Genomic DNA, 20,047 nt, shown 5'->3' with positions numbered 1-20,047 from the left:
CGTGGCGCATCGCTGGAACTGCAAATAGTAAGGAGTACCTTGAAGGTCGAGATAACAGCAGGCTACGTAAAAGTCAGGTGTATCTGTGTGGTTGGTAGGTAGTGGTCATGGCTGATCAAGGATGCATGACATGGGGTGGGAACATTCACTGGAAGCTTGTGGAATGGGAAGAGAGGCGATAAGAGGGTAAACAGTGGTAAACGAAACAATATAGGTGGGGATGAACGTGAAAGCAGTGTGTATAGAAGCAGAAAGGAGAGAGTAGCCAGCAGCGATAGGTGAGTGCAGCGTTGATGACTATATACAATTGCGGGTGCGATGAGACAAGAGATGAGGTGCTCGATGGGGCAGAGAGATAGTGGGAAGAAGCACTGTGGCAGGATGCGGAAGATAAAAAAAGGAACAGCAAAAAAACCCAAAAATACGACAGATACGCGTTGGCAGGAGGCGGTCATTGGAAAGCAGGGTACGGTACGGTACCATACGCCCGCCTTCCGCTTGGGACGTGTATATCTAGCCCAAGGCATCCTTTTCCCCCGCCAACAACGACAACGGATATCGGAGTCAATGATTCATTGCAACCCGAGCTCTCCCCTCATCAATCGCCAATCATCCACTTGGCTAGCCATACAGCCTGCCTCTCTTTCTCTGTCGGATTTGGCCAGAGAATAGTGATCAAAAATCAAAGAGGGGTGAGGAGGCCGAGAATGGGCCCTCGGCTGGGCAGAACAGCTTCCAAATTTAACAATTTCAGGCTTTTGCCTCTTTGCTCTTTCCTTATTGCCAAAATCTTCTGTTGGTTGTTGTGTGTGGCTGCCGCTAAAGAAAATCAACGAAGCGAGGAATGGGGACGGTCCTGTAAAAACAGCGGCCCAAGCCTCGAGCGGAGACATCAAGAACCTAGAGAAATAGATCTGGCGCGGGGCAAAACATGGCTTCATATGGATAAGGGGATCAGGACTATCGGGATGAACGAAGAAACACGGCGAGAAGACAAGGGAAATAAATGAATAAATATGAAAATGGGGATTCGACTGACAATGAAGATGATGTGGGATATCAGGTATTTATTAAACTAAAAACAAAATAAGAAATAAGAAATATATGTATAGGATACCAATGTATGCGTTTTTTCCAATTAAAAAAAAAAAAAATGAACATCACTCACTGACTCGATTAAATCTAGATAGCTAGCCGCGGATGCAGGGAGCTAAAATATGCAGAGATCAAAAACTGCGGGGTTTTGCGTTACTTCGCCAGGGTGTACGGTATCACATAAAACAGTGCAGCTGGCTCTGTTGTTTGCTCCGTGCGATGCGATATGATGCGATATGATGCGAAAACGGCGGCAATATCACAGACAAAGGAACTCAACGTTCGCCTTTGCACTATAGAGCAGGTTGAGAGCGTGAGGATAAAAAAAAAGAACACCCAGCTACCCCGTGCCTATTTTGACGCCACAGAAGAAAGCGAGCTGTATCGCGCAATCGCTAATAGTAATGACAAAAACGAGCTGTTGTTGGTGGTTGGAAGAGCCGTTTTGAGGTTCCTGTATGTTTGTGCGTACTGAAGCAGGATCCGTCGGATGGCTCGATGGCTAGGATGCAGTAGAGAAGAACGTCCAAAGAGAAAACCATCTAACTGCTGTGCAGAGCAAATAATGTTAATAATAGTCAGGAAAAAAAGAACCAGATAAGAGGGCCCAGGTGGGTAGTATATAGGTATTTGCCGAATCAGAGAAACGGGATTTTGCAGTCAGTGAAAAGCTGTCTTTGTCCTCTCTCCTGCGCGCAAGCGTAGCGATAAGGGCCGGCGAGATCGAATATCATGCACGGATTCCGGCAGGGAACGAGATGGAAAAGCAAATGAAATGCAGCAGCGAACGAGGGGAAGGAGCTGGGAGCTGGGCGAGGGGGGTTGGATGGTTAAAACAAATTTATGACCCAGCGGGGCGCGCCAGTGTGCTGCAGCTCTCATTTGCGAATGACGGCGCTGGTCATGCAGGGCGTCGATCATTTAATATCCATATCCACGAGGTTTTACATTTCTGGAACTAGCTTGCTCTTGTATTTTTATTTTTATTTTATTTTTTCCCAAACACCATACAAATTTGTATAGGTACATTGGTTTGGGGGGCAAAGTGGTCTTGTAGGGCTAGTTCGGCACGTTGAAGCGTGTGTGCTAGTTTATATAGATTCACAGAGCAAGAGATTACGCTTCCCGACACGCGCACCCACACCCACACCGTGAGGAACTAACCCAGGTTATAATAGCCCAGGAGGGAGAAAATCAGGTTTTGCTGCTTGCCTACCTAACGGCGTCCTTCTACTGTAATCATGTTGGGGCTACGCTGAAGGAAGAGGGAGGCAGAATGGGGGGATGGGGTTCCCAGAGAACAACAAGAACAACCACAATAACAATAACAAATATTACTATTATTAAAAGGATGGTGAGCATCCAGAATATAAAGTAGGGATAACCAGCGGAGGTGCTAAAGAGAAAGCAAAACAAGAATCAAGCCCCATGGACGAGACAAGACAGGCAGACAGGCAGGCATGCAGGCAGCAAAGGAAAAAAAAAAAGCGAGGCATCACCACCACCACCACTATCGTCGTCGTCGTCAGCTGTCGCGTCTTTGCCTGGGCAATGTGACTCCTTCCGTATCTCTTGATATAGATGAGGGAGGGGTGTAGGGAGTAACTTTGGAGGCAAAGTATAATCAGAAGATAGTATTTTTCTGGAAATAGTTCAACCCCTCCCTTTCATTCACACAACTGGGTTGGGTGCGGAGACGAAAAGGCAAATGCGACTCCGGAAGAGAAATGGCATTTTGGCTTGTGAAAGTGAAAATAAAAGGGGGTGGGGGAAAGGGGGAGGAAGCTATGTGAGTGAGTGAGTAAGAGAGAGAGAGAGAGAGTGTGTGTGTGTCTCTCCTTTGACGCCAGAATCCAACGATGAACTTGCAATACTGCCCCAACCCATGGGCAAGGTTTAGTATTTGGAGAAAACATGCAGTTTTCCCGCAAGAATGCTCTACAGTGTCGTTGCCTTCTAATTTGGTGTTGAATATTTTGAAGAACAGGGCTACTAGTTATTTGAGGGTTATGACTAGAATCACTGATTAGCTCGCTGACGATAACAAACGTCATTTAACTATGCGAATATAGTCTCACTGCCCCCATTGACGAATGTCAACTGAGACACTGGAGTAGCCTTGAGCCAATCGATGAGTTCACAAAAAGGAAAACGAGAGAACCCTGCCACATTGTCCCAGACATGAGTCCTACGACATCCGAACTGACACACAGGGCGTTGATTGTTGGTAAACGGCCCCGTTATACCAGTCCCTTACATCAAAAACCCAGACAAGAAAAGAATAGGAGACTTTTTGCGCCCATCCAAATTGCATCCAAAAATTACGCGACTTAGGAATCTTGAATTAACTCTGCGCCATGATTGGAGTATCGGTATGCCGTTTGTGCCGCTGATTGTGTAGGTCTTCCCTGATATTTGAAAGAATGGGGGACAGTGTGCGACATGAAAAACAAGGATCTTCTCCTTGGACTGCAGCCACACCCCGAGTCTTACGAAGTATTTATTATGATAACGAGCGTGTGCAACTTGCCCAGAAGAAAAAGAGGGCTAGAGGCACCCACGCCAGAGGAAGATGAGATGACGATACTTAAAAATCTGAACCCAGAAGTAAGTATCGATTCTTTGGAATTAGCAATGAGAAAACCATGATTTCGACGTCCTTTAAAGTTGCCGGACGGGAACCCCGTATGCCTCCCGCAAACGTCCAAGCTTGCCGGCCAACAAAAGCAAGCTCTGGAAATATTCCGGGGTAATCCTGGCCCCTTTCAAATTTATAATTTTTTGAATAAATAACAAAAGCAATGAATTGATCTCCTTTCTTCGTATGACGAAAGCTCCGTTCGACAGAAAGGGTTTTTCAGATTCTTTCTCCGTGGCTGATGCCCAAGATCGCCAGAATGAGGGGTTGGTCAATTATGTGAATTCTTGGTCTCCCTCGAAAGTCCCAACTAGATATCCGGATACGAGCCGCCTCCACACCTCGTTCCGAAGGTACCGCTTCTGGGAAAAGCTATTTTTTGTTGCGGGGCCAGCTGACAAAATACCATTCCCTCAAGACGCGAATGTGAATGCCCAAGAAACCTTGGGTGTGGAGGGTACTCTATACACGCTAGATCCATGATCGCCTACTTTGCGTGAAGGTAACTACGCCGTAAGTTTCTAGAATGCGAGCCAGTCCAGGAATTTATCAGCTCATGAAATGCGACCCTCACCTCCCAAACTATGCAGTTCCATGTCGCCGATCACTTTAAAGCATACGTTGGGACAGGCTATGCAGAATATCAAATATAAGACGTCATCAAAGGATGCAGTTGTGTAGTTCTCCTTCCCTCGTCGCTCCAATTTCCTACATAGTTATATTTAATGCCTACGAATAAAACTTCTTCCAACGACATGTTTTGTATTGTACAGTACTAGTACGCTTATCGTGCTCTCCTTCGCACACTCGGCATGGTAGAAGGAGATGATCAGAATCCAGTCGCCCGTTTAGTCACCGAAGCATCTTTCTTTACTTTTCACTCTCCGCATATTCATCACTGACACACACCGTGCCCACTCCATGATCCACACAGACAATTAGCGAAAAGCAGGAAAATCTCCTCTGAATGGGTACCGAGTTGCTCTATAGGCGAGGAACCAGCAACTTTCGATCAACACGGGACGAATCAGAAGCTCTGCACAAGCTTTTTGCCTCCAAGGAGCGGAGGGAAATACTTCTCGGGATGAGATCAAATCAAGGGGGGCTAAATAAATATCTCCACCCAATCTCTGGACTTTGGTAAACGAGGAGCGGCCTGTCGTTGATTAGCAGCTGTTGGCTACGGGGTAGCGGGGCTGCCCGTGGTTTCTCCACCACGATAGGTGTGTTAGGCTTGTTCGCTAGCTTCCCGATGCCTGCTTGGAGTTGGCGGTTTTAGCGGGGTGTGGCTGGGACCCCGAGGCTCAGGGTGACTCAGCCACTAGCGTGCTCACCTCAACCGAGCCGTCCGTCCAACCTCATCCTCACTCCTCACTCCTGCTCTCCCTGTAGCAGGCCTTCAGGCGACGAGGACAGACTCTGTACTTCAGACATCAACAGAGCGAGGACTCTGTGTCAATCCTATCTGGTTCCCTTTGCATTTCTTCTCCACAGCATCCACTAGGGAAGCTTCCTTTGCGCAGACTCCACAGGTCTGTGCATCCCATCCAAGTTTATCATACACCACCTCTGTCAAAACCAAAACTAAAGCTTGAGTGATCATCTGATACAAATCTTTAGTTGGTGCTGACCCGAAGCTAACTGATGAGGGTTTAGCTATTCATCTTTTCGGACTGGACCCTTCAGATTTATCACTGCCACCTTTATCGCGAACCCTCCATCTCAAGCTACTGATCACCACCATCAACACGAACTACGCACCACCACCACCACCACCACCACACCACTACGTCGGCTCCCTGTGCCATCGACTTTCCTTGCTAGTACACACTCTTACTTACTCCAGCAGACACGGGGGTAAGTCCGCTCACATTACATCATACCCGTCGTCTTACGAAGGGGGAGGATGACTTGGTGTGCCTCTGGGATCTCGACTGCTCCCCTCCTCCAAGTATCCTGTACTTCTAAAATAGCTTGCCCAATGAATATTATAATAACCATCTGACCTACAGCTACCCCACACCACACATGCTTTTTAGCTGCATATCATCTGCGAGAGATACTTACATACATATCTTGGCTTTTGTGGGAAGTTGAACCCTTCAGTTACGTCCTGTATCTGTATGCAGATCTCTCGGGAGGAAGCGAGCCGATATCTACCCGTTTTGTTGAATGACCTCGGAGATTTCATTTTGAACGGGACTGGAAATAAGAAGTTTAAGCAAGGAGACACAAAATAGGAAATACACTTTGACCACCACAGAAACGGCTATCGCGGAAGATGGCGTCCGCGTCGTTTCGTGACTCCATGAATTCCTTGGGATGGACACTGGGCCAACCGGATACTGCATCTACCAATCGAACAACCTCAAAGTCGGTATTCGCGAGCATTCAGTCACTTAACCCTTTTGCGGATCGGGGTTATGTTCAGCTTCCTGCACAAGATGATTCAGCTGCATCTCTACCGGCTCCAACAAGGCGAGAGGAGGACGAAACATGGTTTTCATGTGAGTCTCATGACACACCTTTTTGACGCAGATGTCTTGTCTATTTCGTGTCATCTCTATGGCCAACGTACAAGTGACACACCTCAGTTCCTGCGTCCGCACAGACTCACATGCATGCCCTGCAGTGGAGTTTCTTTCTCCGCAGCAAGGCAAAGTCAATGCACCATTCTCAGCTTCCTATTTGTGGTGTTCGAAACGTGCTAACTTTTCAACTATTTGCTCTGCAGTAACTCGATGGGACCGCATGCTGATATTTGCTGGGTGTATCGTTGGGGCTCTTGTGTGTTTCAGTATTTGCATAGGGCTCATATTATTCCCTCTGATGTTCAGGGCAAGGAAATTTGCAGTTTTGTGAGTTTAATTTTCTTTCACGTAACGCCCACCCCCTTTCCCCCCAAGACTGCCTTGAAACCTTTTAGCAATGGCGTATGCAGCCGAATTCTACTCACCCACACACAATAATGGGTTCACGAAAAGGCTGCACTGCCTCAAGCCTTGAATAACTGTTTGCGATTGTCAACGTCGGCTTGTTGTTAAACCATGCCCCACGCTTGTCATCCCTGACATACCGCTATGTCATCTACTATTCTATTTGTGCCGGCCTCCGAGATCCTCCGGTTGTCTTTGGCCGCGTCTAGAGCTCATTGCACATCCGCCTTCACCTCTGCATATCTCATATTTACGTGATGTCATAGCTAATATATTCTTTTTCCTTAAGGTGGTCTGTGGGATCCGTTCTCTTTCTCATCTCCTGGGCTGTTCTCATGGGGCCCATGGCATATGTCAAGCATTTAGCATCGGGGCCTCGCCTTCCATTCACTGGGGCCTATTTCACGTCAATTGGCCTAACTCTCTACTTTGCTATCGGAGTAAGTCCACTTTTTCAGTCTGCATATTCCGGATTTTCCTTCATCTTTCCCCATTAGGGAAGTGTTCACTGTGTTTTCATTTTACAAATGTTATCCATTTCTCCTCTCTACCAGACATTCACCCCCATTGTCCTAATATCCTTGCCCCAGTATACTCCGTCCTGCATAACAAAATGTTTCCATCCATCCAACTATTACACTCCGGACTCCACTTACATCCCGCAATTCCTCGTGGATTTCATGAAAAAAGGGGTCCCGTGGAGAGAATGAAAGCATCGCCACCAGATTCCATATATTCCAACCTTGAGCTCCCCTCCAATTAACCTACACCATCTTCAATTTTCCCCATGTTCCCAATGTTGCAAACTTATACACCTCTTGAAGACATGGGTCGTTTCCGCTTTATCCGCACAAGCCTAAAAAATCCATATCCACGACAAGCCATCTGACCGAGACTAACTTTTACCGCGCAGCTCCACTCCACGATTCTCACCCTGATCTCCTGCATTTTCCAACTCATTGCTCTCGTTTGGTATCTCGTGAGCTATTTCCCTATGGGCAGCACTGGTTTGAGGCTCGCAGCGCGTGTTGGGGGAGGTAGGGTTGCGGCTTGGGTGAGTGATTGAGTAGATCGAGGCAGATGGAGAGAGCGGGGGGGAAAGCAGCGTAACGAATGCATATGTAATACCACCTTTAATTGATTTATGTTTTGTCTCTCAACGAACCTGTGTTTGGAACGGCTACGTTTACTCATACATTCTCCTATTTCCATATAGAGCTGCAGTTATTGTTGTTCTGGCATCACTTTCATCGTGCTTTCATTTCCTTTCCTTATGTTCCCTGTTTTCTGCTAGTGATTGGAAATGGAATAAAATTTTAGGCCGCAATTTTTGAATTGCTTTTTTATTCCTATTTATTTATTTACTTTTAAATTTGCTTGGTTATTTTGCTTGGTTGGTTCTCTTGATTTCTTTCGCTCCGAAATACCTCATATTTCCCTTCTGTCTCTCTCAGCGATTCCATAGATGCATACCCACCCATTTACAACCGAGGATACAGAAATATGAGAAAATCAATTTAGATTCCACTCCTTTTCACAACCACTCCGACTCCATACATATATATTCATATCAATCATCTAAGAAAACGGTCAAAAAGAGATAAATATCAATTGTAGACACATTGAAAAAAATATTTGTAACAACAAAAATCAAAATCAATCACTCTTCTTGTCTGCTAATGTTTCGCCTACAAAGCACAAAAGAGAGAGGTCTGAATCGCATAGAATGAATATATGACTCTACTTTTCTCGATGTAATTTTGTTTAACTTCAATATCGATAAGCCAGAGCAAAACCCCCCCCCCCCCCCCCCACCCCCCTCCCACTTCCCCTCCCCTCCAACTCCCGAACCTTTTCTTTTCATTTCATCAGCACCTCCCCGACACTCCCCTCCAACATCGTGACAGAAGGCACCTCAGCCTCCCAAATACCCGTCTCAGCCCCAGCTCCAACCTCCAGCCAACGTTTCAACAAATCATTGCTCTCCTTCGGTTTCACTTCTGGCGCCGCCGTGCCGACTGTGATATGAGGGATATCGTTCGCGCAAGGCCACGAATCTCCCTCGCGCGGGCAGATGCGCGCGACAAAGGCCATAATTCTATCATCCCAGACGAGGCGCTCGATGCGGACACGGGTGGTGCCTAGGATTGGTGTTTCGAGAACGTAGCCGTTTGCAGGATTCGGTTGCTCTTTTTGGATGGCGGCTTTGTAGAGGTTTGTGTAATAGGCCCAGATGTCTGGGTGGGTTTTTTGGGAGGCACGGTGGATTAGGGTTACGTGGAAGGAAGTCTGGATGCGACGGGAGTTTTTGAGGTGGTTGTATAGTTTCCTCCTTTCGGGTGGGATGGTGGAGGATGAGAAGAGCGAGGCGAGTAGGGTGGTTATTTGGTTTGAGTTCAAGGATATGTTGAAGTATTCTATGCGTTTGGCGAGCTGGTCGGGAGATTCTCGTGGTGCTGTTTGTTTTGAGAACTTATTGCTATTCGAGAATTTGAGGTCGTGCTTTGTGTCGACTTTGTAGTTTTTCATGGCGTCATCGATGGCGTTGTCTAGGTCTGATGAAGTTGGCATTTTGCCCTCCATGAGTTGTGGGAATGAGGAGTGTAGGGCTGAGACGACCTTCTCCAGATTTTCACGAGAAGAGGTGGTCACATCCAGATCGATCACTTCATCAAAACCATCGTCAGGGTAAAGGTTTGTGTCCACAGCCTCGAATCGACTCAAAAACCCTTCCATAATCCCAATTACGGAGTCACGGTCTTTGCTACCGGCTTGGATCGTTTGATGGTTATCCCCTCGTTCCAGAACTCTTGCCTGAGTGACTTTTCTAATATCATGGAGTAATAATTGCTTGGGTTCATGGACATAGTGGAGCGCAACAAATTTTGCATTTGGTACAACTCGTAGAACATCATCAATGATCTGGCTCCTTTCTCGCTTTTGGTGATTGTTACGATCTGCGATGACGACCCCATGGATTGCAAGAGAAGAGGTCACCTCCTGTGCAAATATTTTCGGGCGGTTCTTCGGTGCCTGAATGTTATCATTCTGGATATGGCCCCAGCCAAATAACTTAACAAGTGCGAGGGCTAGGGTGGTTTTGCCACACCCGATTGAAGCTACTGGCACTAAGACAATATCTTGTGTCACCTTAGCAAGAGGGGAAGTCCCTTCTCCCTGGGCTAATTCCATGGCAATGATATCTGAGCCCTTCATTCCTCTCTCTTTCAAGAAGCCATCTCTCATTGAGATGATGCCATGATTTTGATTGTAGAGCTTTGCAAGCTTAGGGTCCTGAGCAAATTGCCTCCTAGCATATTGTAGATATTGCTCTGTAATGGCCACATGCTTCTTGATTTTTGGCTGTCTGCCTGCAATTATTGCTTTGGTGGCTTCACGCCACTGCCTGTACATGAGGTATGGTTCTTCAAATTTGTACTTGAAAAACCAGTCTCTATATGGGCCGACACCTCCATCACTTAGTTGACACCGGATAACAAAACCTTCGGTGTCCCTGCCGTCCCACGACCCTGTCTCTGCGCACTTCTCTAAGAAGGTCTTTACTTCGGAAAGGGAATCCTTCATGAGGAACTGCGCTTTCTTAAATCCCCATTCATCGGCAAATTTGTGAACCTCAAGACTAGGTAGGGTAGCGAATTCGGGAACGTTGTAGTTCAGGCCATGAAGATAGATACCGGAGGCCTCCTCGTCGTAAGGGAGAACGTGCTCCTCAAAACGGTCGTCACAAAGCTCGCCAACAGCAGTTAAATTCGCTTTTCTCAACGCCTTAGCCAAATCCGCCATCGTCCTACCAACAGCCGCTACATGTCGCTTCGCCCAGTTCTCACCAGCAACTGCGTGACTGAGGGTGACATCAGTCCTGGCACCTGTGGAGTGTTTGCTGCATACAAGCAGCGTGCCATCCTCCAAGCCAGATATAAAAATAATGCAGCCATTCTCTTTGACGCTTAGCTCATACGGTCCCCGGGTATTGTGCTCAATGTTTCTCCATCGTGTCAAATTCACTTCATCCACGTTGAAGAACTTGTCATATCCTCGAATAGCGATTTCATATTGATTTTTCTCATTTTTGGTCGTAAACAAACCACGCGCATAGGTTGGCAAGTCATCACGCTTGTAATCCCAATCCTGGAACCTCCACGAGTCCACACTGATATCTGATCCCGAAACAGGAAAGGTGCTCTTCTTGCAGGAAAACGTCTTTTTCCCCAGCTGTTTCTTCTTACCGCTTGCAGCCTCTAAGCTATGAACAAGACGAGTAACCTCGTGGCCATCTTGTTGAACCATGATTTTGACGTATGAAATGAATATTTGAACGAGTGAGATATCGGGCTGTCCAACATGCGGGGTAGGGGAACGACGTGTCGAGTTCAAAAGCAAAGTACTATGCGGGGTCGCTACTCTAGTTGCTGGAGAAGATCTATGAAACAGTTTATTCAAAATCCGCAGGGCAGAAAAAGTAATCGAACGAGTTGTCGTTGGCTATCTATTGCTTCATAATGATCGCCAGACCGTTGTGCAAGGTACGTAGGTCTGTTGGCTGCTAGCTCAATCGGGCAAAACCCAGTTGTTTGATATTTTTTTTTTCTTTTTGTTTGTTCGGTGGACGTTGCCCCAACCCCTCGACCTCATTGTTCAAGAACGCTGCGATTTGATCTTATATTTAAAACTGCCGATAATGTCCCCTTCCCAGCCCAATATCTACTCTCTTGCAGCAGACAATTCGCCTTCCCTCCTCCCACTCCTGCGGTCAAACCCTGCTTTAGCTTCGTCCCAGGACGACTCTGGCTATTCCCTGCTACATGCTGCTGCTTCGTACGGCCATGTCGATCTTCTCCGCGCCCTCGTTCAAGAGCTCCAGGTAAACGTAAACTTGGTAGACGAGGACGGAGAAACTTGCCTTTTTGTCACGGAATCTGTCGACGTGGCCCGCTGTTTGATCGAGGAACTGGGCGTAGATCGGGGTCACAAGAATCACCTTGGTTTGAAGGCGGAGGAGTCTATTGCCAGTGATGGGGAATTTCCGTATTTGATTGAATACCTACAAGGCAGCCAGGCTGGGGATTGCCCGGGCCAACTCCTACAATCATCTATATCGATTCCGCCAAATGTGACTGTCAATGTTGGAAACATGCCTGATCCTGCTGCCGACGGGGATGGGGCCCCTGACCCGGAATTCAAGAGGAGAATTGAGGAATTTGCTGCAAGGGAAAACTTCCATACTGAAGAGGGGCAGCGGGAACTCCGTCAATTAGTTACGGACGCACTTAAGGATGTGAATGCAGACACACAGGAGAGGGGCGTTAGGAGACGGACTGATTAAAGGGCGATATTTATGATTTACGAATGCCGGACATATACTGTTTAAATCCGCCGGATGCAGACAGTATATCATAGACCCTAAATGCCACAGCAATAAGCCGAGACCGTATACAATACTAGCCGTAGTTTCTAGTCTTGTCCACCGATAGGGAAAGCTTGAGGATTTCGAAGCAGCTTGATCAGGTGACATCACAGCTTTTCCTTCCAGCAACAACTTGAATCTATCAATAAATCAATCCTCCTCACCAACAATTGTCTCATTTCCACCGCTACGGACATGGCCCTGTCTCTGCCACATAAAGCACACTCCACACTTTCCTCATCATATACGGGGAATCCACCAACGTCCAACGCTCCCCTGGGCACCGAAACCCCTCCCCCGCCGCCCCCGAAACCAAGCAGTCGTGAAGCCAGTCGTAAAGGCACACCCCACACCGGCTCCCCATCATCCCTTCCCTCCGCACTACCCAGCTCCGCATATCGAGAGTCTTCTACTACGCAAGGCCCAACCAGGCCTCCATGGCGATCCAGCAACAGCACGCCCGCATGATTCCTTGCCAGATGATGCATTATCCACAGACAACCCTTCCACAACCTCCAAAAGTAGAGGACGGTTGGCTTCCAGACAACCTGAAAGATAAATCGTGCGTTTGTCCACATAGCTCAAACCCCTCCAATACATGGCCACCCAAGTCATCTCACAAATCATTTAGCTAACCATTCCGCACACAGGACCCCGGACCTCCACTCCATTCTCCAAAACCCCACCCTCCTCCATGCCCTCGCAACCACCCACCCTTCCTACCCGGCTATGCAAACCCACCTCACCACACTTGTGTCTGCCAACAAACAACTAGCCAAACACCTTGTCTCCCTCGAAGTACACCTACATAACCTCCGCGCCTCCACCGAATCTCTCCTCCTCCACCACCAATCCCTCGAACTATCCTGGCGCAAGAAGCAGAGTGAGATGGACTCTGCCTTGGAGCCCTGGTCGCCCAAGGCGTTGTATCAGCGACTCGTGGCTGGCATTGCGGAGCAAGAAGCTGTATGTCGAGCAGTTGAGGAGAGCTTCTTAGAGAGTGAGCAGGGCAGTGAGGAGAAAGCTACCGAGAGGGAGGTTGTGGAGTGGGTCAAGAGGGTCAGAACCGAAGGGGTGAGGTTGGAGAGCAGGCGGGAAATGAGGGCTAGGTGGGATGAAGGGAGAGTGGGGGGTTGGAGATGAATTGAATATAATTGATGGGCTGCGTTGAATGTCCTTTCCACCGCTGGAGCGTTTTTTATTTTGCTTTTATTTTTTCCTCTTTCCAATGTATGGAGTTTGGGTATTTTCCGCTTGCTGGGAATTTTGCAGAAGGCCGAGTTGCCTCCGATATCTCGACCAACTGCGTGTTATATGCCAGACTGATATGATATTGTCGTCCGGCTTGCGGCTCGCGAGCAGGAGGAGAAACTGGTGTTGAATTACAACTCTAGAATCAGGAGAGCTATGTACAGTACATGCACGAACTACACTATTGAATACCTACGTATTCAGCATAGAACGGAGGAAATATGCAAAAAATGAAAAAAATTCTAAGTTATTCATATGCCACAGTTTCTAGTAAACCAACAAAAACATGCGAAGTATTTGAAACAAAGAGCGGATCGCCGAAATATATCACTCCCCAATCCATGGAAAACACCCTGACACCATCCACACGACACAGCCAACCAATCTATACAAGGTCATAATAAAGGAAACATAAAATCAACCCGTCCACATACTACTCTCAGACATTATTATCTCCGCTTTGCGCTATCCGACGCAAGTTACTCGGACTCAATGAAGAAGAAGTCTGGCCGTTTTCCAGTCCCTCATGCTTGACATACCCATTAACCCCAATTCCAGCAAAGAATGCTTTCTCAGGAGCACGCGCGCCCCAAGCCCAGCCGGCACCGCCAACACTCAGCGATGGGTGATACCAGCGGAACCCCAAGAAGGCGAAGAAAATACCAAGCAGGCTGCCGCCGAGGACGTCAAAGCCGGCATGGCGGTTGTCAGCCCAACGGCTTGAGGCTATGTAGGTTGCGGTGGCGATGGGTGCGGCGACGATGATAAGGAGGTAAATTGGTGGGGCGGCGGATTGCTTTCTGATCGGGATGAGGTTTGCGTCAGAGTGGGTGAGTTCGCCGTCATGTTCGCTTTTGATGGATGTGTGGTATTTGGGTGTGATTGCTAAGCGGGCCGGTTTGTTGAGTACTGAGTATCTTGTTGTAATAGTATCTTCGGGTGAGGTGGGGAATTGAGATGGAGAACTTTGCGCAAAAGCCAGAGAGACAGGTAAGGTTAGGCATGCGAAAAGACACTGCAGGATAGGAGGTATTAGTACTTGCTTAATTCTCTGTATGCCCACATTTAATTTCCGTCTCTTGCACCCCAAGGGTTCACTCACAGGAGGAGTGTCCACTAGGAAAGCTAACGAAGCCCTCTCTCGTGAGTTTTTCCGAGGTCTCCTGGCAGATTGTATACGAGACCAGAATCGGGGCACCGTCGATAACTTGTCCCTGACCTCCAACTACATGACTTGAAATATCAGAAAAATTTGGCATACAGCGACTAAGCAGATCCGGTCGTGGTTTTCCATATATGAGTTTAATCGCCTCTGTAGATACATACGACCCAGCACAAGCGATGCCCAGCCCCATCCATCCAACATTCAACTCCCATAATTTGCGTTGCCATACTCGCGCCTTGGGCGCATTTTTATCTGCTGTAAGCTCTTGGATGAAAAAAATGCACACCAGAAGAATGATAGCTGCGGGAACGACGAGGCTAACGAGAACCAAAACTGTAACTGTGACTGATTCATCAACGGTAAATGGAAAGGATATGCTTGGGTCAGAAAGCGAAAATGGGTGTCTATTCGGTTCTGCGAACTTAAGAATGCGGCCTGCGGCTGCGGTCGCCCTGCATTACAAGAGTTAGCAGAAGTTTGCCATAAGGGACATTTGTTTCCCGAAGATAACGCACAAGATTAATATCCAGTCGAGCACATATGAGAGGATTAACCGCTTAGAGAATCGCCAGTCATGGCGGGCGGCTGCGACTAGGTTCGCGATAGCCATTTAACTTGGATTGTAATGATTGCACTGCATACGGTAAGTATATTTGAAAGATATAAAATAAAATGGTAGATTTATTTGAGAGCGGACAAGCTATCGAAGCAGAATCCAGACGATTGAGGCGAATAGAATAAGGTGGAGACCCGAGAGCGCACGGAAACGATCGAGTGCACTGCAGATGGCTTCAGAGATAGTGACAAAGAAATTCCGTTTGCAACTACGGGCTAGCTCTCCTTACTCATTCTAACCCTCAAGCGCAGTAGAGAATGCATGTCCTTGAGGTTGGTTGCACAGCTCCGAGAAAGCACGCGATAGGTGGCAAGGAAGGAGGAGGCTTATATTGGGCCCTGCTCAAATGGCGCCAAGACCACGCTGCCGATGCCATGGATTTGTCACGCCATGTGAATCCAAACCCCCCAACAAATCGTCATACACCCCACGTACGGCTCACCCCACAGAGGGTGTAGACAAAAAGAGTGCTGCTCAGGCATTCAAGGAATGGTGGAGAAGTCAACCCTCAACAGATCTATATGTTTTCTCAGATGGATCAGAACAGAACCTTGACAACAGCAGGCAGGTGGGCTATGGCTTCATAGTCTATCAGGGAAATAAACAGCTGGCCAGCTTCTCAGCTGCGCTGAGCCCTATGTCACATGTCTTCGACGCTGAGGCAGTTGGTGCCTGCCGGGCATTAGAGTGCGCTGTGAAGCTCCTACCTTGTGTCACAGAGGACAGCAGCAACCCTCAGATCTGGCTCTGCCTCGACAACACCTCAGTCATCTGGGGCATACGGGGCAGTGCAGCAGCCTCCTCAAACTGGGCCTACAACCGCTGCCATGAGCTCCTCAGACAGCACAATGTCGGCCTGAAATGGGCTCCTGGGCATATGGGGATAGAGGGCAATGAGGAAGCAGACCGCTTGGCTAAGCGGGCAGTCTCATCCACTGCAGCCCCAGCCTATGGTCTCGAGGCCACACCCACAGTCAGTGGGGTCCGCACAGTGGCCAAGCAGCTCAGCCAAGAGGCAAGGCGAAAGTGGTGGAGTGGAGCCTGTGGCAGGCTCTCTGACTGGTACCGGGGCTGGAGTTTCAGCAGGCCGACTGTGGAATACCAAGTGAAGGCCCCTCCGGAGCTCACCATGCCACGGCATGCCCTTCACCGCTGGCTCGCACTCCGCTCCTCTCATGGGGACTTCTCCTGGTACCACAGGCGTTTCCAGCATGCAGATGCGAGGCTCACCTGTGTCTGTGGACACAACAAGAGCCCAGAACATTTGGTGCTCTGTCGACACTCACAGAGGCACTTTCTTCACTGGCCCAAGAGGCCAGCAGCACGGCCACACAACCGGGCGACAGCTGTTGCCTATCTAGGGTCTCTGACCCCTACAGACTTTGTAGAACTGCTGGACTGCACGCAGTTCTACACACGGTACTGCACAAGGTAACGCAGCCGGCTGGCTGCAAACCATCTGACAACCCCCGCAGCAGTTCCACGAGGCCGGCCTGCTGAGTACACCCACGGTAGCTAGTGCAACTGCCAGGGACATCACAGTCTATGCAGACAGTACAGATAGCACAACTAGGCTCATCTGTCTCAATTAGCTGTGGTGTAATCAGTACAGTCTACGTGTCTGACTCAGCTGATATGGTTTTGACTGCCGGCATTGTATCTACGCGTGCTCTGCTTTGTTTTCCTCTCGTTTGCCCTTGTCTCTATCGGCTCAAATGCTTCATCTTCCTTCTTTTCTTTGCTCTCTCTGTCATTCTCTGCTCTTTTCCTGTCACAACCTTCTTCAGTGCTCTCTCCTTCATTATTTATCTTGTCTGTCTTTCTTCTGATGTTAGAAGCACAGACAGCTTTCTGATCAACTGAGAGAGGTATCCCTCTCTGCTCACTATAAAGCCTTCCAGGCACGGCAGCGGCGGTCCCCTCAGGGAACCACACTATAGCCCCACCATGAATGGCCATACGTCGGGCCAGAAGTGGATGCGCAGCTCAGAAAAATCCTTTGCAATGAGCTGAGTCTTCTCAAGAGTTGCCACCTGGATTCTGTTTTCTCTCTCTGTGTACATAGAAATCTCTCCAGCGTAGCACGTCTCCATGCCCTTCGGGAGGCTTCTGAAACACGGGCGCTGCCCGTGTTTTCTCCGGGACGTTAAACCTATACATACATACATACATACCTCTTTCCATTATACTCTCGCTACCACTATTTCTATATGTATATATATATAAATGCATATATTTCGCACATCTTCTTTCTCTTTCTTTTCCTCTTCAGTGATTAGCTACAACTTCAACTACACTATTACTATAATTATGATTATTATTATCTTCTACTACACTATATACTATCTTCTACTATTCACTCTTCACACTGTCATCACCCCTCACACTTCTTCAGAGAATGCAGTTGAGTCGGTTTTAGTATAAATGTATAAAATCATATCAATCAATAAAGTTTGATTGATTTAAATGTGTAATCAGATTGAATGATTTGAATTGTAATGTGACCGCGCTGAGGCGTTTGCTACTCAGCAGTGGCATAGAGAAGAATGGTGCATAACGAGAAGCTTTATCAATCCATTTCACTATTGAACCAGAACTGCTAGAGCATAGTATACTAGAAGGGGACTAACTCTTCTGAAAGACTCTGCACATTAAGCATATTGTATGAGCCGATGATAATTCTGATAGCTTGTGACTAGGAGAATTAAGAAGTTACCAGGGCTGAGAAAGAAATTGCGAGAACTCCCACCACCGGTGCAATACTTTACTGCAAGAATTGGATGAAACCATCCCAGCCACCCGAAAATACACTCGAAGCGCATCCGAACCATGGTAGAGACGCAACTAGCGTGAATTGTAACCGCGAAAACGCCACAAGCATCCTCGGACCACCGGAACCTACCCTACAAGCGCCCAACACCTTAGTGGAAAGCGCCGTGACTACTGTCAGTGGGAGACGTAGTCGGGTACCACTTTGGCAATTAGAACTTCGAGATCCCGGCATGAGCGGTCACCCTCCTCGGAGAGATGTGGAAAAGTTCCGAGGCCAAAGCATGAAAGAATTTGAAAACTTTGTTACAGCTGCTATCGCTTTCCATGCCAGTGATCTTGATTATTACAACGAACACGACCATCGGAAGGTCATCGAAGCCGTCACTCATTTCAATGTCGAGATGCAACAACGTTGGTATCAACATACACATGATATGCGGATTTTGCCACCATGGGAAGAATTTGTTAGCTGGATGCAATGTCAAGTCACCGATCCAGATAAAAGTTTCCGAGATGCAGATAGACAGTACTGGAAAACAGAGCAACAAGAAGATCAGACAGTTCAACAATTTGCTTCACATTTACAATCAATTGAAGGGCGTCTGCGGCATCCTTATAGCGAATACCATCGGAAATCACACCTCTACATGAAAGTTCTACCTTCCATTCGCCGAGAATTTGACAAATATGCAACCAAACTAGAAGAGTTAAGCTATGATGCCACTCTTCACAAACTTGCAATGGCAGAATCAAATCTGCCAGAAAGACGGAAGAAACTTAAAGAGAAGTCAAACTTCAGAAACCCTACTCAAAGCTTTAACAACAGAAATAATGCTGGTAATAAGCCACAAAACAAACGCAGATGGAATGACACTACAAAGTCCGATGACTCCACCCGATCGAAATATTGCCGTTATTGCAAGCGACCAGGACATACCGTCGATTCATGCTTCAAACGACCCAAAGATGAATCCAAGAACACTAAATCCGACTCGAAACTCAATGCGAAAGATACGAAGAACACAAAGGACTCAAAAAACGCTTAAAGCGCGCCATTCAGCTCGCAATGGCAACTATAAGCGCGGAAAGTCGATGCAAAAATGCCTTAAGTTTCAATGTCACAGTGGAAATCACTACGCCTAAGAGTCTGCAAAAAGTGCTTGCACTAGTAGACTCTGGGTCAGAAGTGAACTGTGTCGATGAATTTTGGGCAAAAGACCACAATCTAGAAGCTGCTCACCGCAAAACCAAGATGGTCAAATCGATTGATGGATGCATAATGCGCTCCTTTGGAGAGTATAACATTGCAACCACTGTCACTGATCACAAGGGTAATGCACAGCAGACATCTCATTCCTTCCATGCGATGAAAATGAAGGACTACAATCTTGTGTTAGGATTTCCTTGGTTAAAACAAACAAATCCTCTTATAGATTGGTCAGATGGACAATTCTTCTTTAGAAGCTCTGGAGATGAACAACAGCCTCAAATTATTTCTGAACAAGATGTTTTAGCTGAAGTTCTCACCGGAGCCAGAGTAGGAATGCTTGTAGTATTACCTACAGAATGTTCAAAAGACCCAAAGCATGCTCCACGCGTATTCTCGGCTGCATATTCGGACTTGCCGACCGGCCTACCCGATTATGTTATGCCATACGCGCATATCTTCTCAGAAGAAGCTGCTATAAGCGCGCAAAGACCAGAAGAGGCGGAACACCGCATAGATCTCGAGCCTGGTGCGCGACCTCCATTCATGCCGATATACAACCTCTCTGAAACTGAGTTAGCTGCCCTAAGAGAATATTTAAAGAATGCATTAGACAAAGGGTGGATACAACCGTCCAGTAACCCGGCTGGTGCACCAATTCTCTTTGTCCCCAAGAAAGATGGTGGACTCCGTCTTTGTGTAGACTATCGAGGGTTAAATCGAATCACCATCAAGAACCGATACCCTCTACCTCTAATAAGTGAATTACTTGACAGGCTCTCAAAAGCCAAGGTATTCACTAAGCTGGACCTTCGAGATGCCTACCACCGCATACTTATAGCGGCAAAAGACCGTTGGAAGACAGCCTTTAGAACGAGATATGGATGTCAAATGGCAATGCGATAGTGCTGCTATTCTAGCAGCTGAAAATAGGGAGTAAGG

The 20,047-nt window shown here is 47.5% G+C and overlaps 7 protein-coding genes across 7 annotated transcripts; 5 read left to right on the top strand and 2 right to left on the bottom strand.

The window, feature by feature from the left end:
• Positions 1–6,014: 6,014 nt before the first annotated feature.
• HCAG_01470 (predicted protein) lies at positions 6,015–7,963 on the top strand (the record flags this gene model as incomplete). The annotated part of the gene is made up of 5 exons (XM_001544373.1): positions 6,015–6,240; positions 6,468–6,591; positions 6,959–7,109; positions 7,583–7,723; positions 7,886–7,963. The coding sequence occupies 5 exons, from the start codon at positions 6,015–6,017 to the stop codon at positions 7,961–7,963; spliced, it is 720 nt and encodes a 239-aa protein (XP_001544423.1).
• Positions 7,964–8,529: 566 nt separating this feature from the next.
• HCAG_01469 (conserved hypothetical protein) lies at positions 8,530–10,977 on the bottom strand (the record flags this gene model as incomplete). The annotated part of the gene is made up of 1 exon (XM_001544372.1): positions 8,530–10,977. The coding sequence occupies one exon, from the start codon at positions 10,975–10,977 to the stop codon at positions 8,530–8,532; it is 2,448 nt and encodes an 815-aa protein (XP_001544422.1).
• A 212-nt stretch (positions 10,978–11,189) lies between these two features.
• Positions 11,190–12,013, top strand: HCAG_01468 (predicted protein; the record flags this gene model as incomplete). The annotated part of the gene is made up of 2 exons (XM_001544371.1): positions 11,190–11,213; positions 11,384–12,013. 2 exons carry the CDS (start codon positions 11,190–11,192, stop codon positions 12,011–12,013), a joined length of 654 nt encoding a protein of 217 aa, XP_001544421.1.
• A 518-nt stretch (positions 12,014–12,531) lies between these two features.
• HCAG_01467 (predicted protein) lies at positions 12,532–13,237 on the top strand (the record flags this gene model as incomplete). Its single annotated transcript, XM_001544370.1, has 2 exons — positions 12,532–12,656; positions 12,745–13,237. 2 exons carry the CDS (start codon positions 12,532–12,534, stop codon positions 13,235–13,237), a joined length of 618 nt encoding a protein of 205 aa, XP_001544420.1.
• A 547-nt stretch (positions 13,238–13,784) lies between these two features.
• Positions 13,785–15,120, bottom strand: HCAG_01466 (predicted protein; the record flags this gene model as incomplete). Its single annotated transcript, XM_001544369.1, has 4 exons — positions 13,785–14,360; positions 14,476–14,570; positions 14,607–14,962; positions 15,026–15,120. 4 exons carry the CDS (start codon positions 15,118–15,120, stop codon positions 13,785–13,787), a joined length of 1,122 nt encoding a protein of 373 aa, XP_001544419.1.
• Positions 15,121–15,472: 352 nt separating this feature from the next.
• Positions 15,473–16,561, top strand: HCAG_01465 (predicted protein; the record flags this gene model as incomplete). The annotated part of the gene is made up of 1 exon (XM_001544368.1): positions 15,473–16,561. The coding sequence occupies one exon, from the start codon at positions 15,473–15,475 to the stop codon at positions 16,559–16,561; it is 1,089 nt and encodes a 362-aa protein (XP_001544418.1).
• A 1,345-nt stretch (positions 16,562–17,906) lies between these two features.
• HCAG_01464 (hypothetical protein) lies at positions 17,907–20,011 on the top strand (the record flags this gene model as incomplete). Its single annotated transcript, XM_001544367.1, has 2 exons — positions 17,907–18,735; positions 18,918–20,011. The coding sequence occupies 2 exons, from the start codon at positions 17,907–17,909 to the stop codon at positions 20,009–20,011; spliced, it is 1,923 nt and encodes a 640-aa protein (XP_001544417.1).
• Positions 20,012–20,047: the final 36 nt, after the last annotated feature.

The sequence above is a fragment of the Histoplasma capsulatum genome, genomic scaffold, assembly GCF_000149585.1.
Source record: "Histoplasma capsulatum NAm1 scaffold_1 genomic scaffold, whole genome shotgun sequence".
In the NCBI taxonomy this organism is placed as follows: Eukaryota; Fungi; Ascomycota; class Eurotiomycetes; order Onygenales; family Ajellomycetaceae; genus Histoplasma; species Histoplasma mississippiense.
The sequence above is the reverse complement of the archived record's forward strand: the minus strand, read 5'-3'. Positions and strand labels throughout refer to the sequence as shown.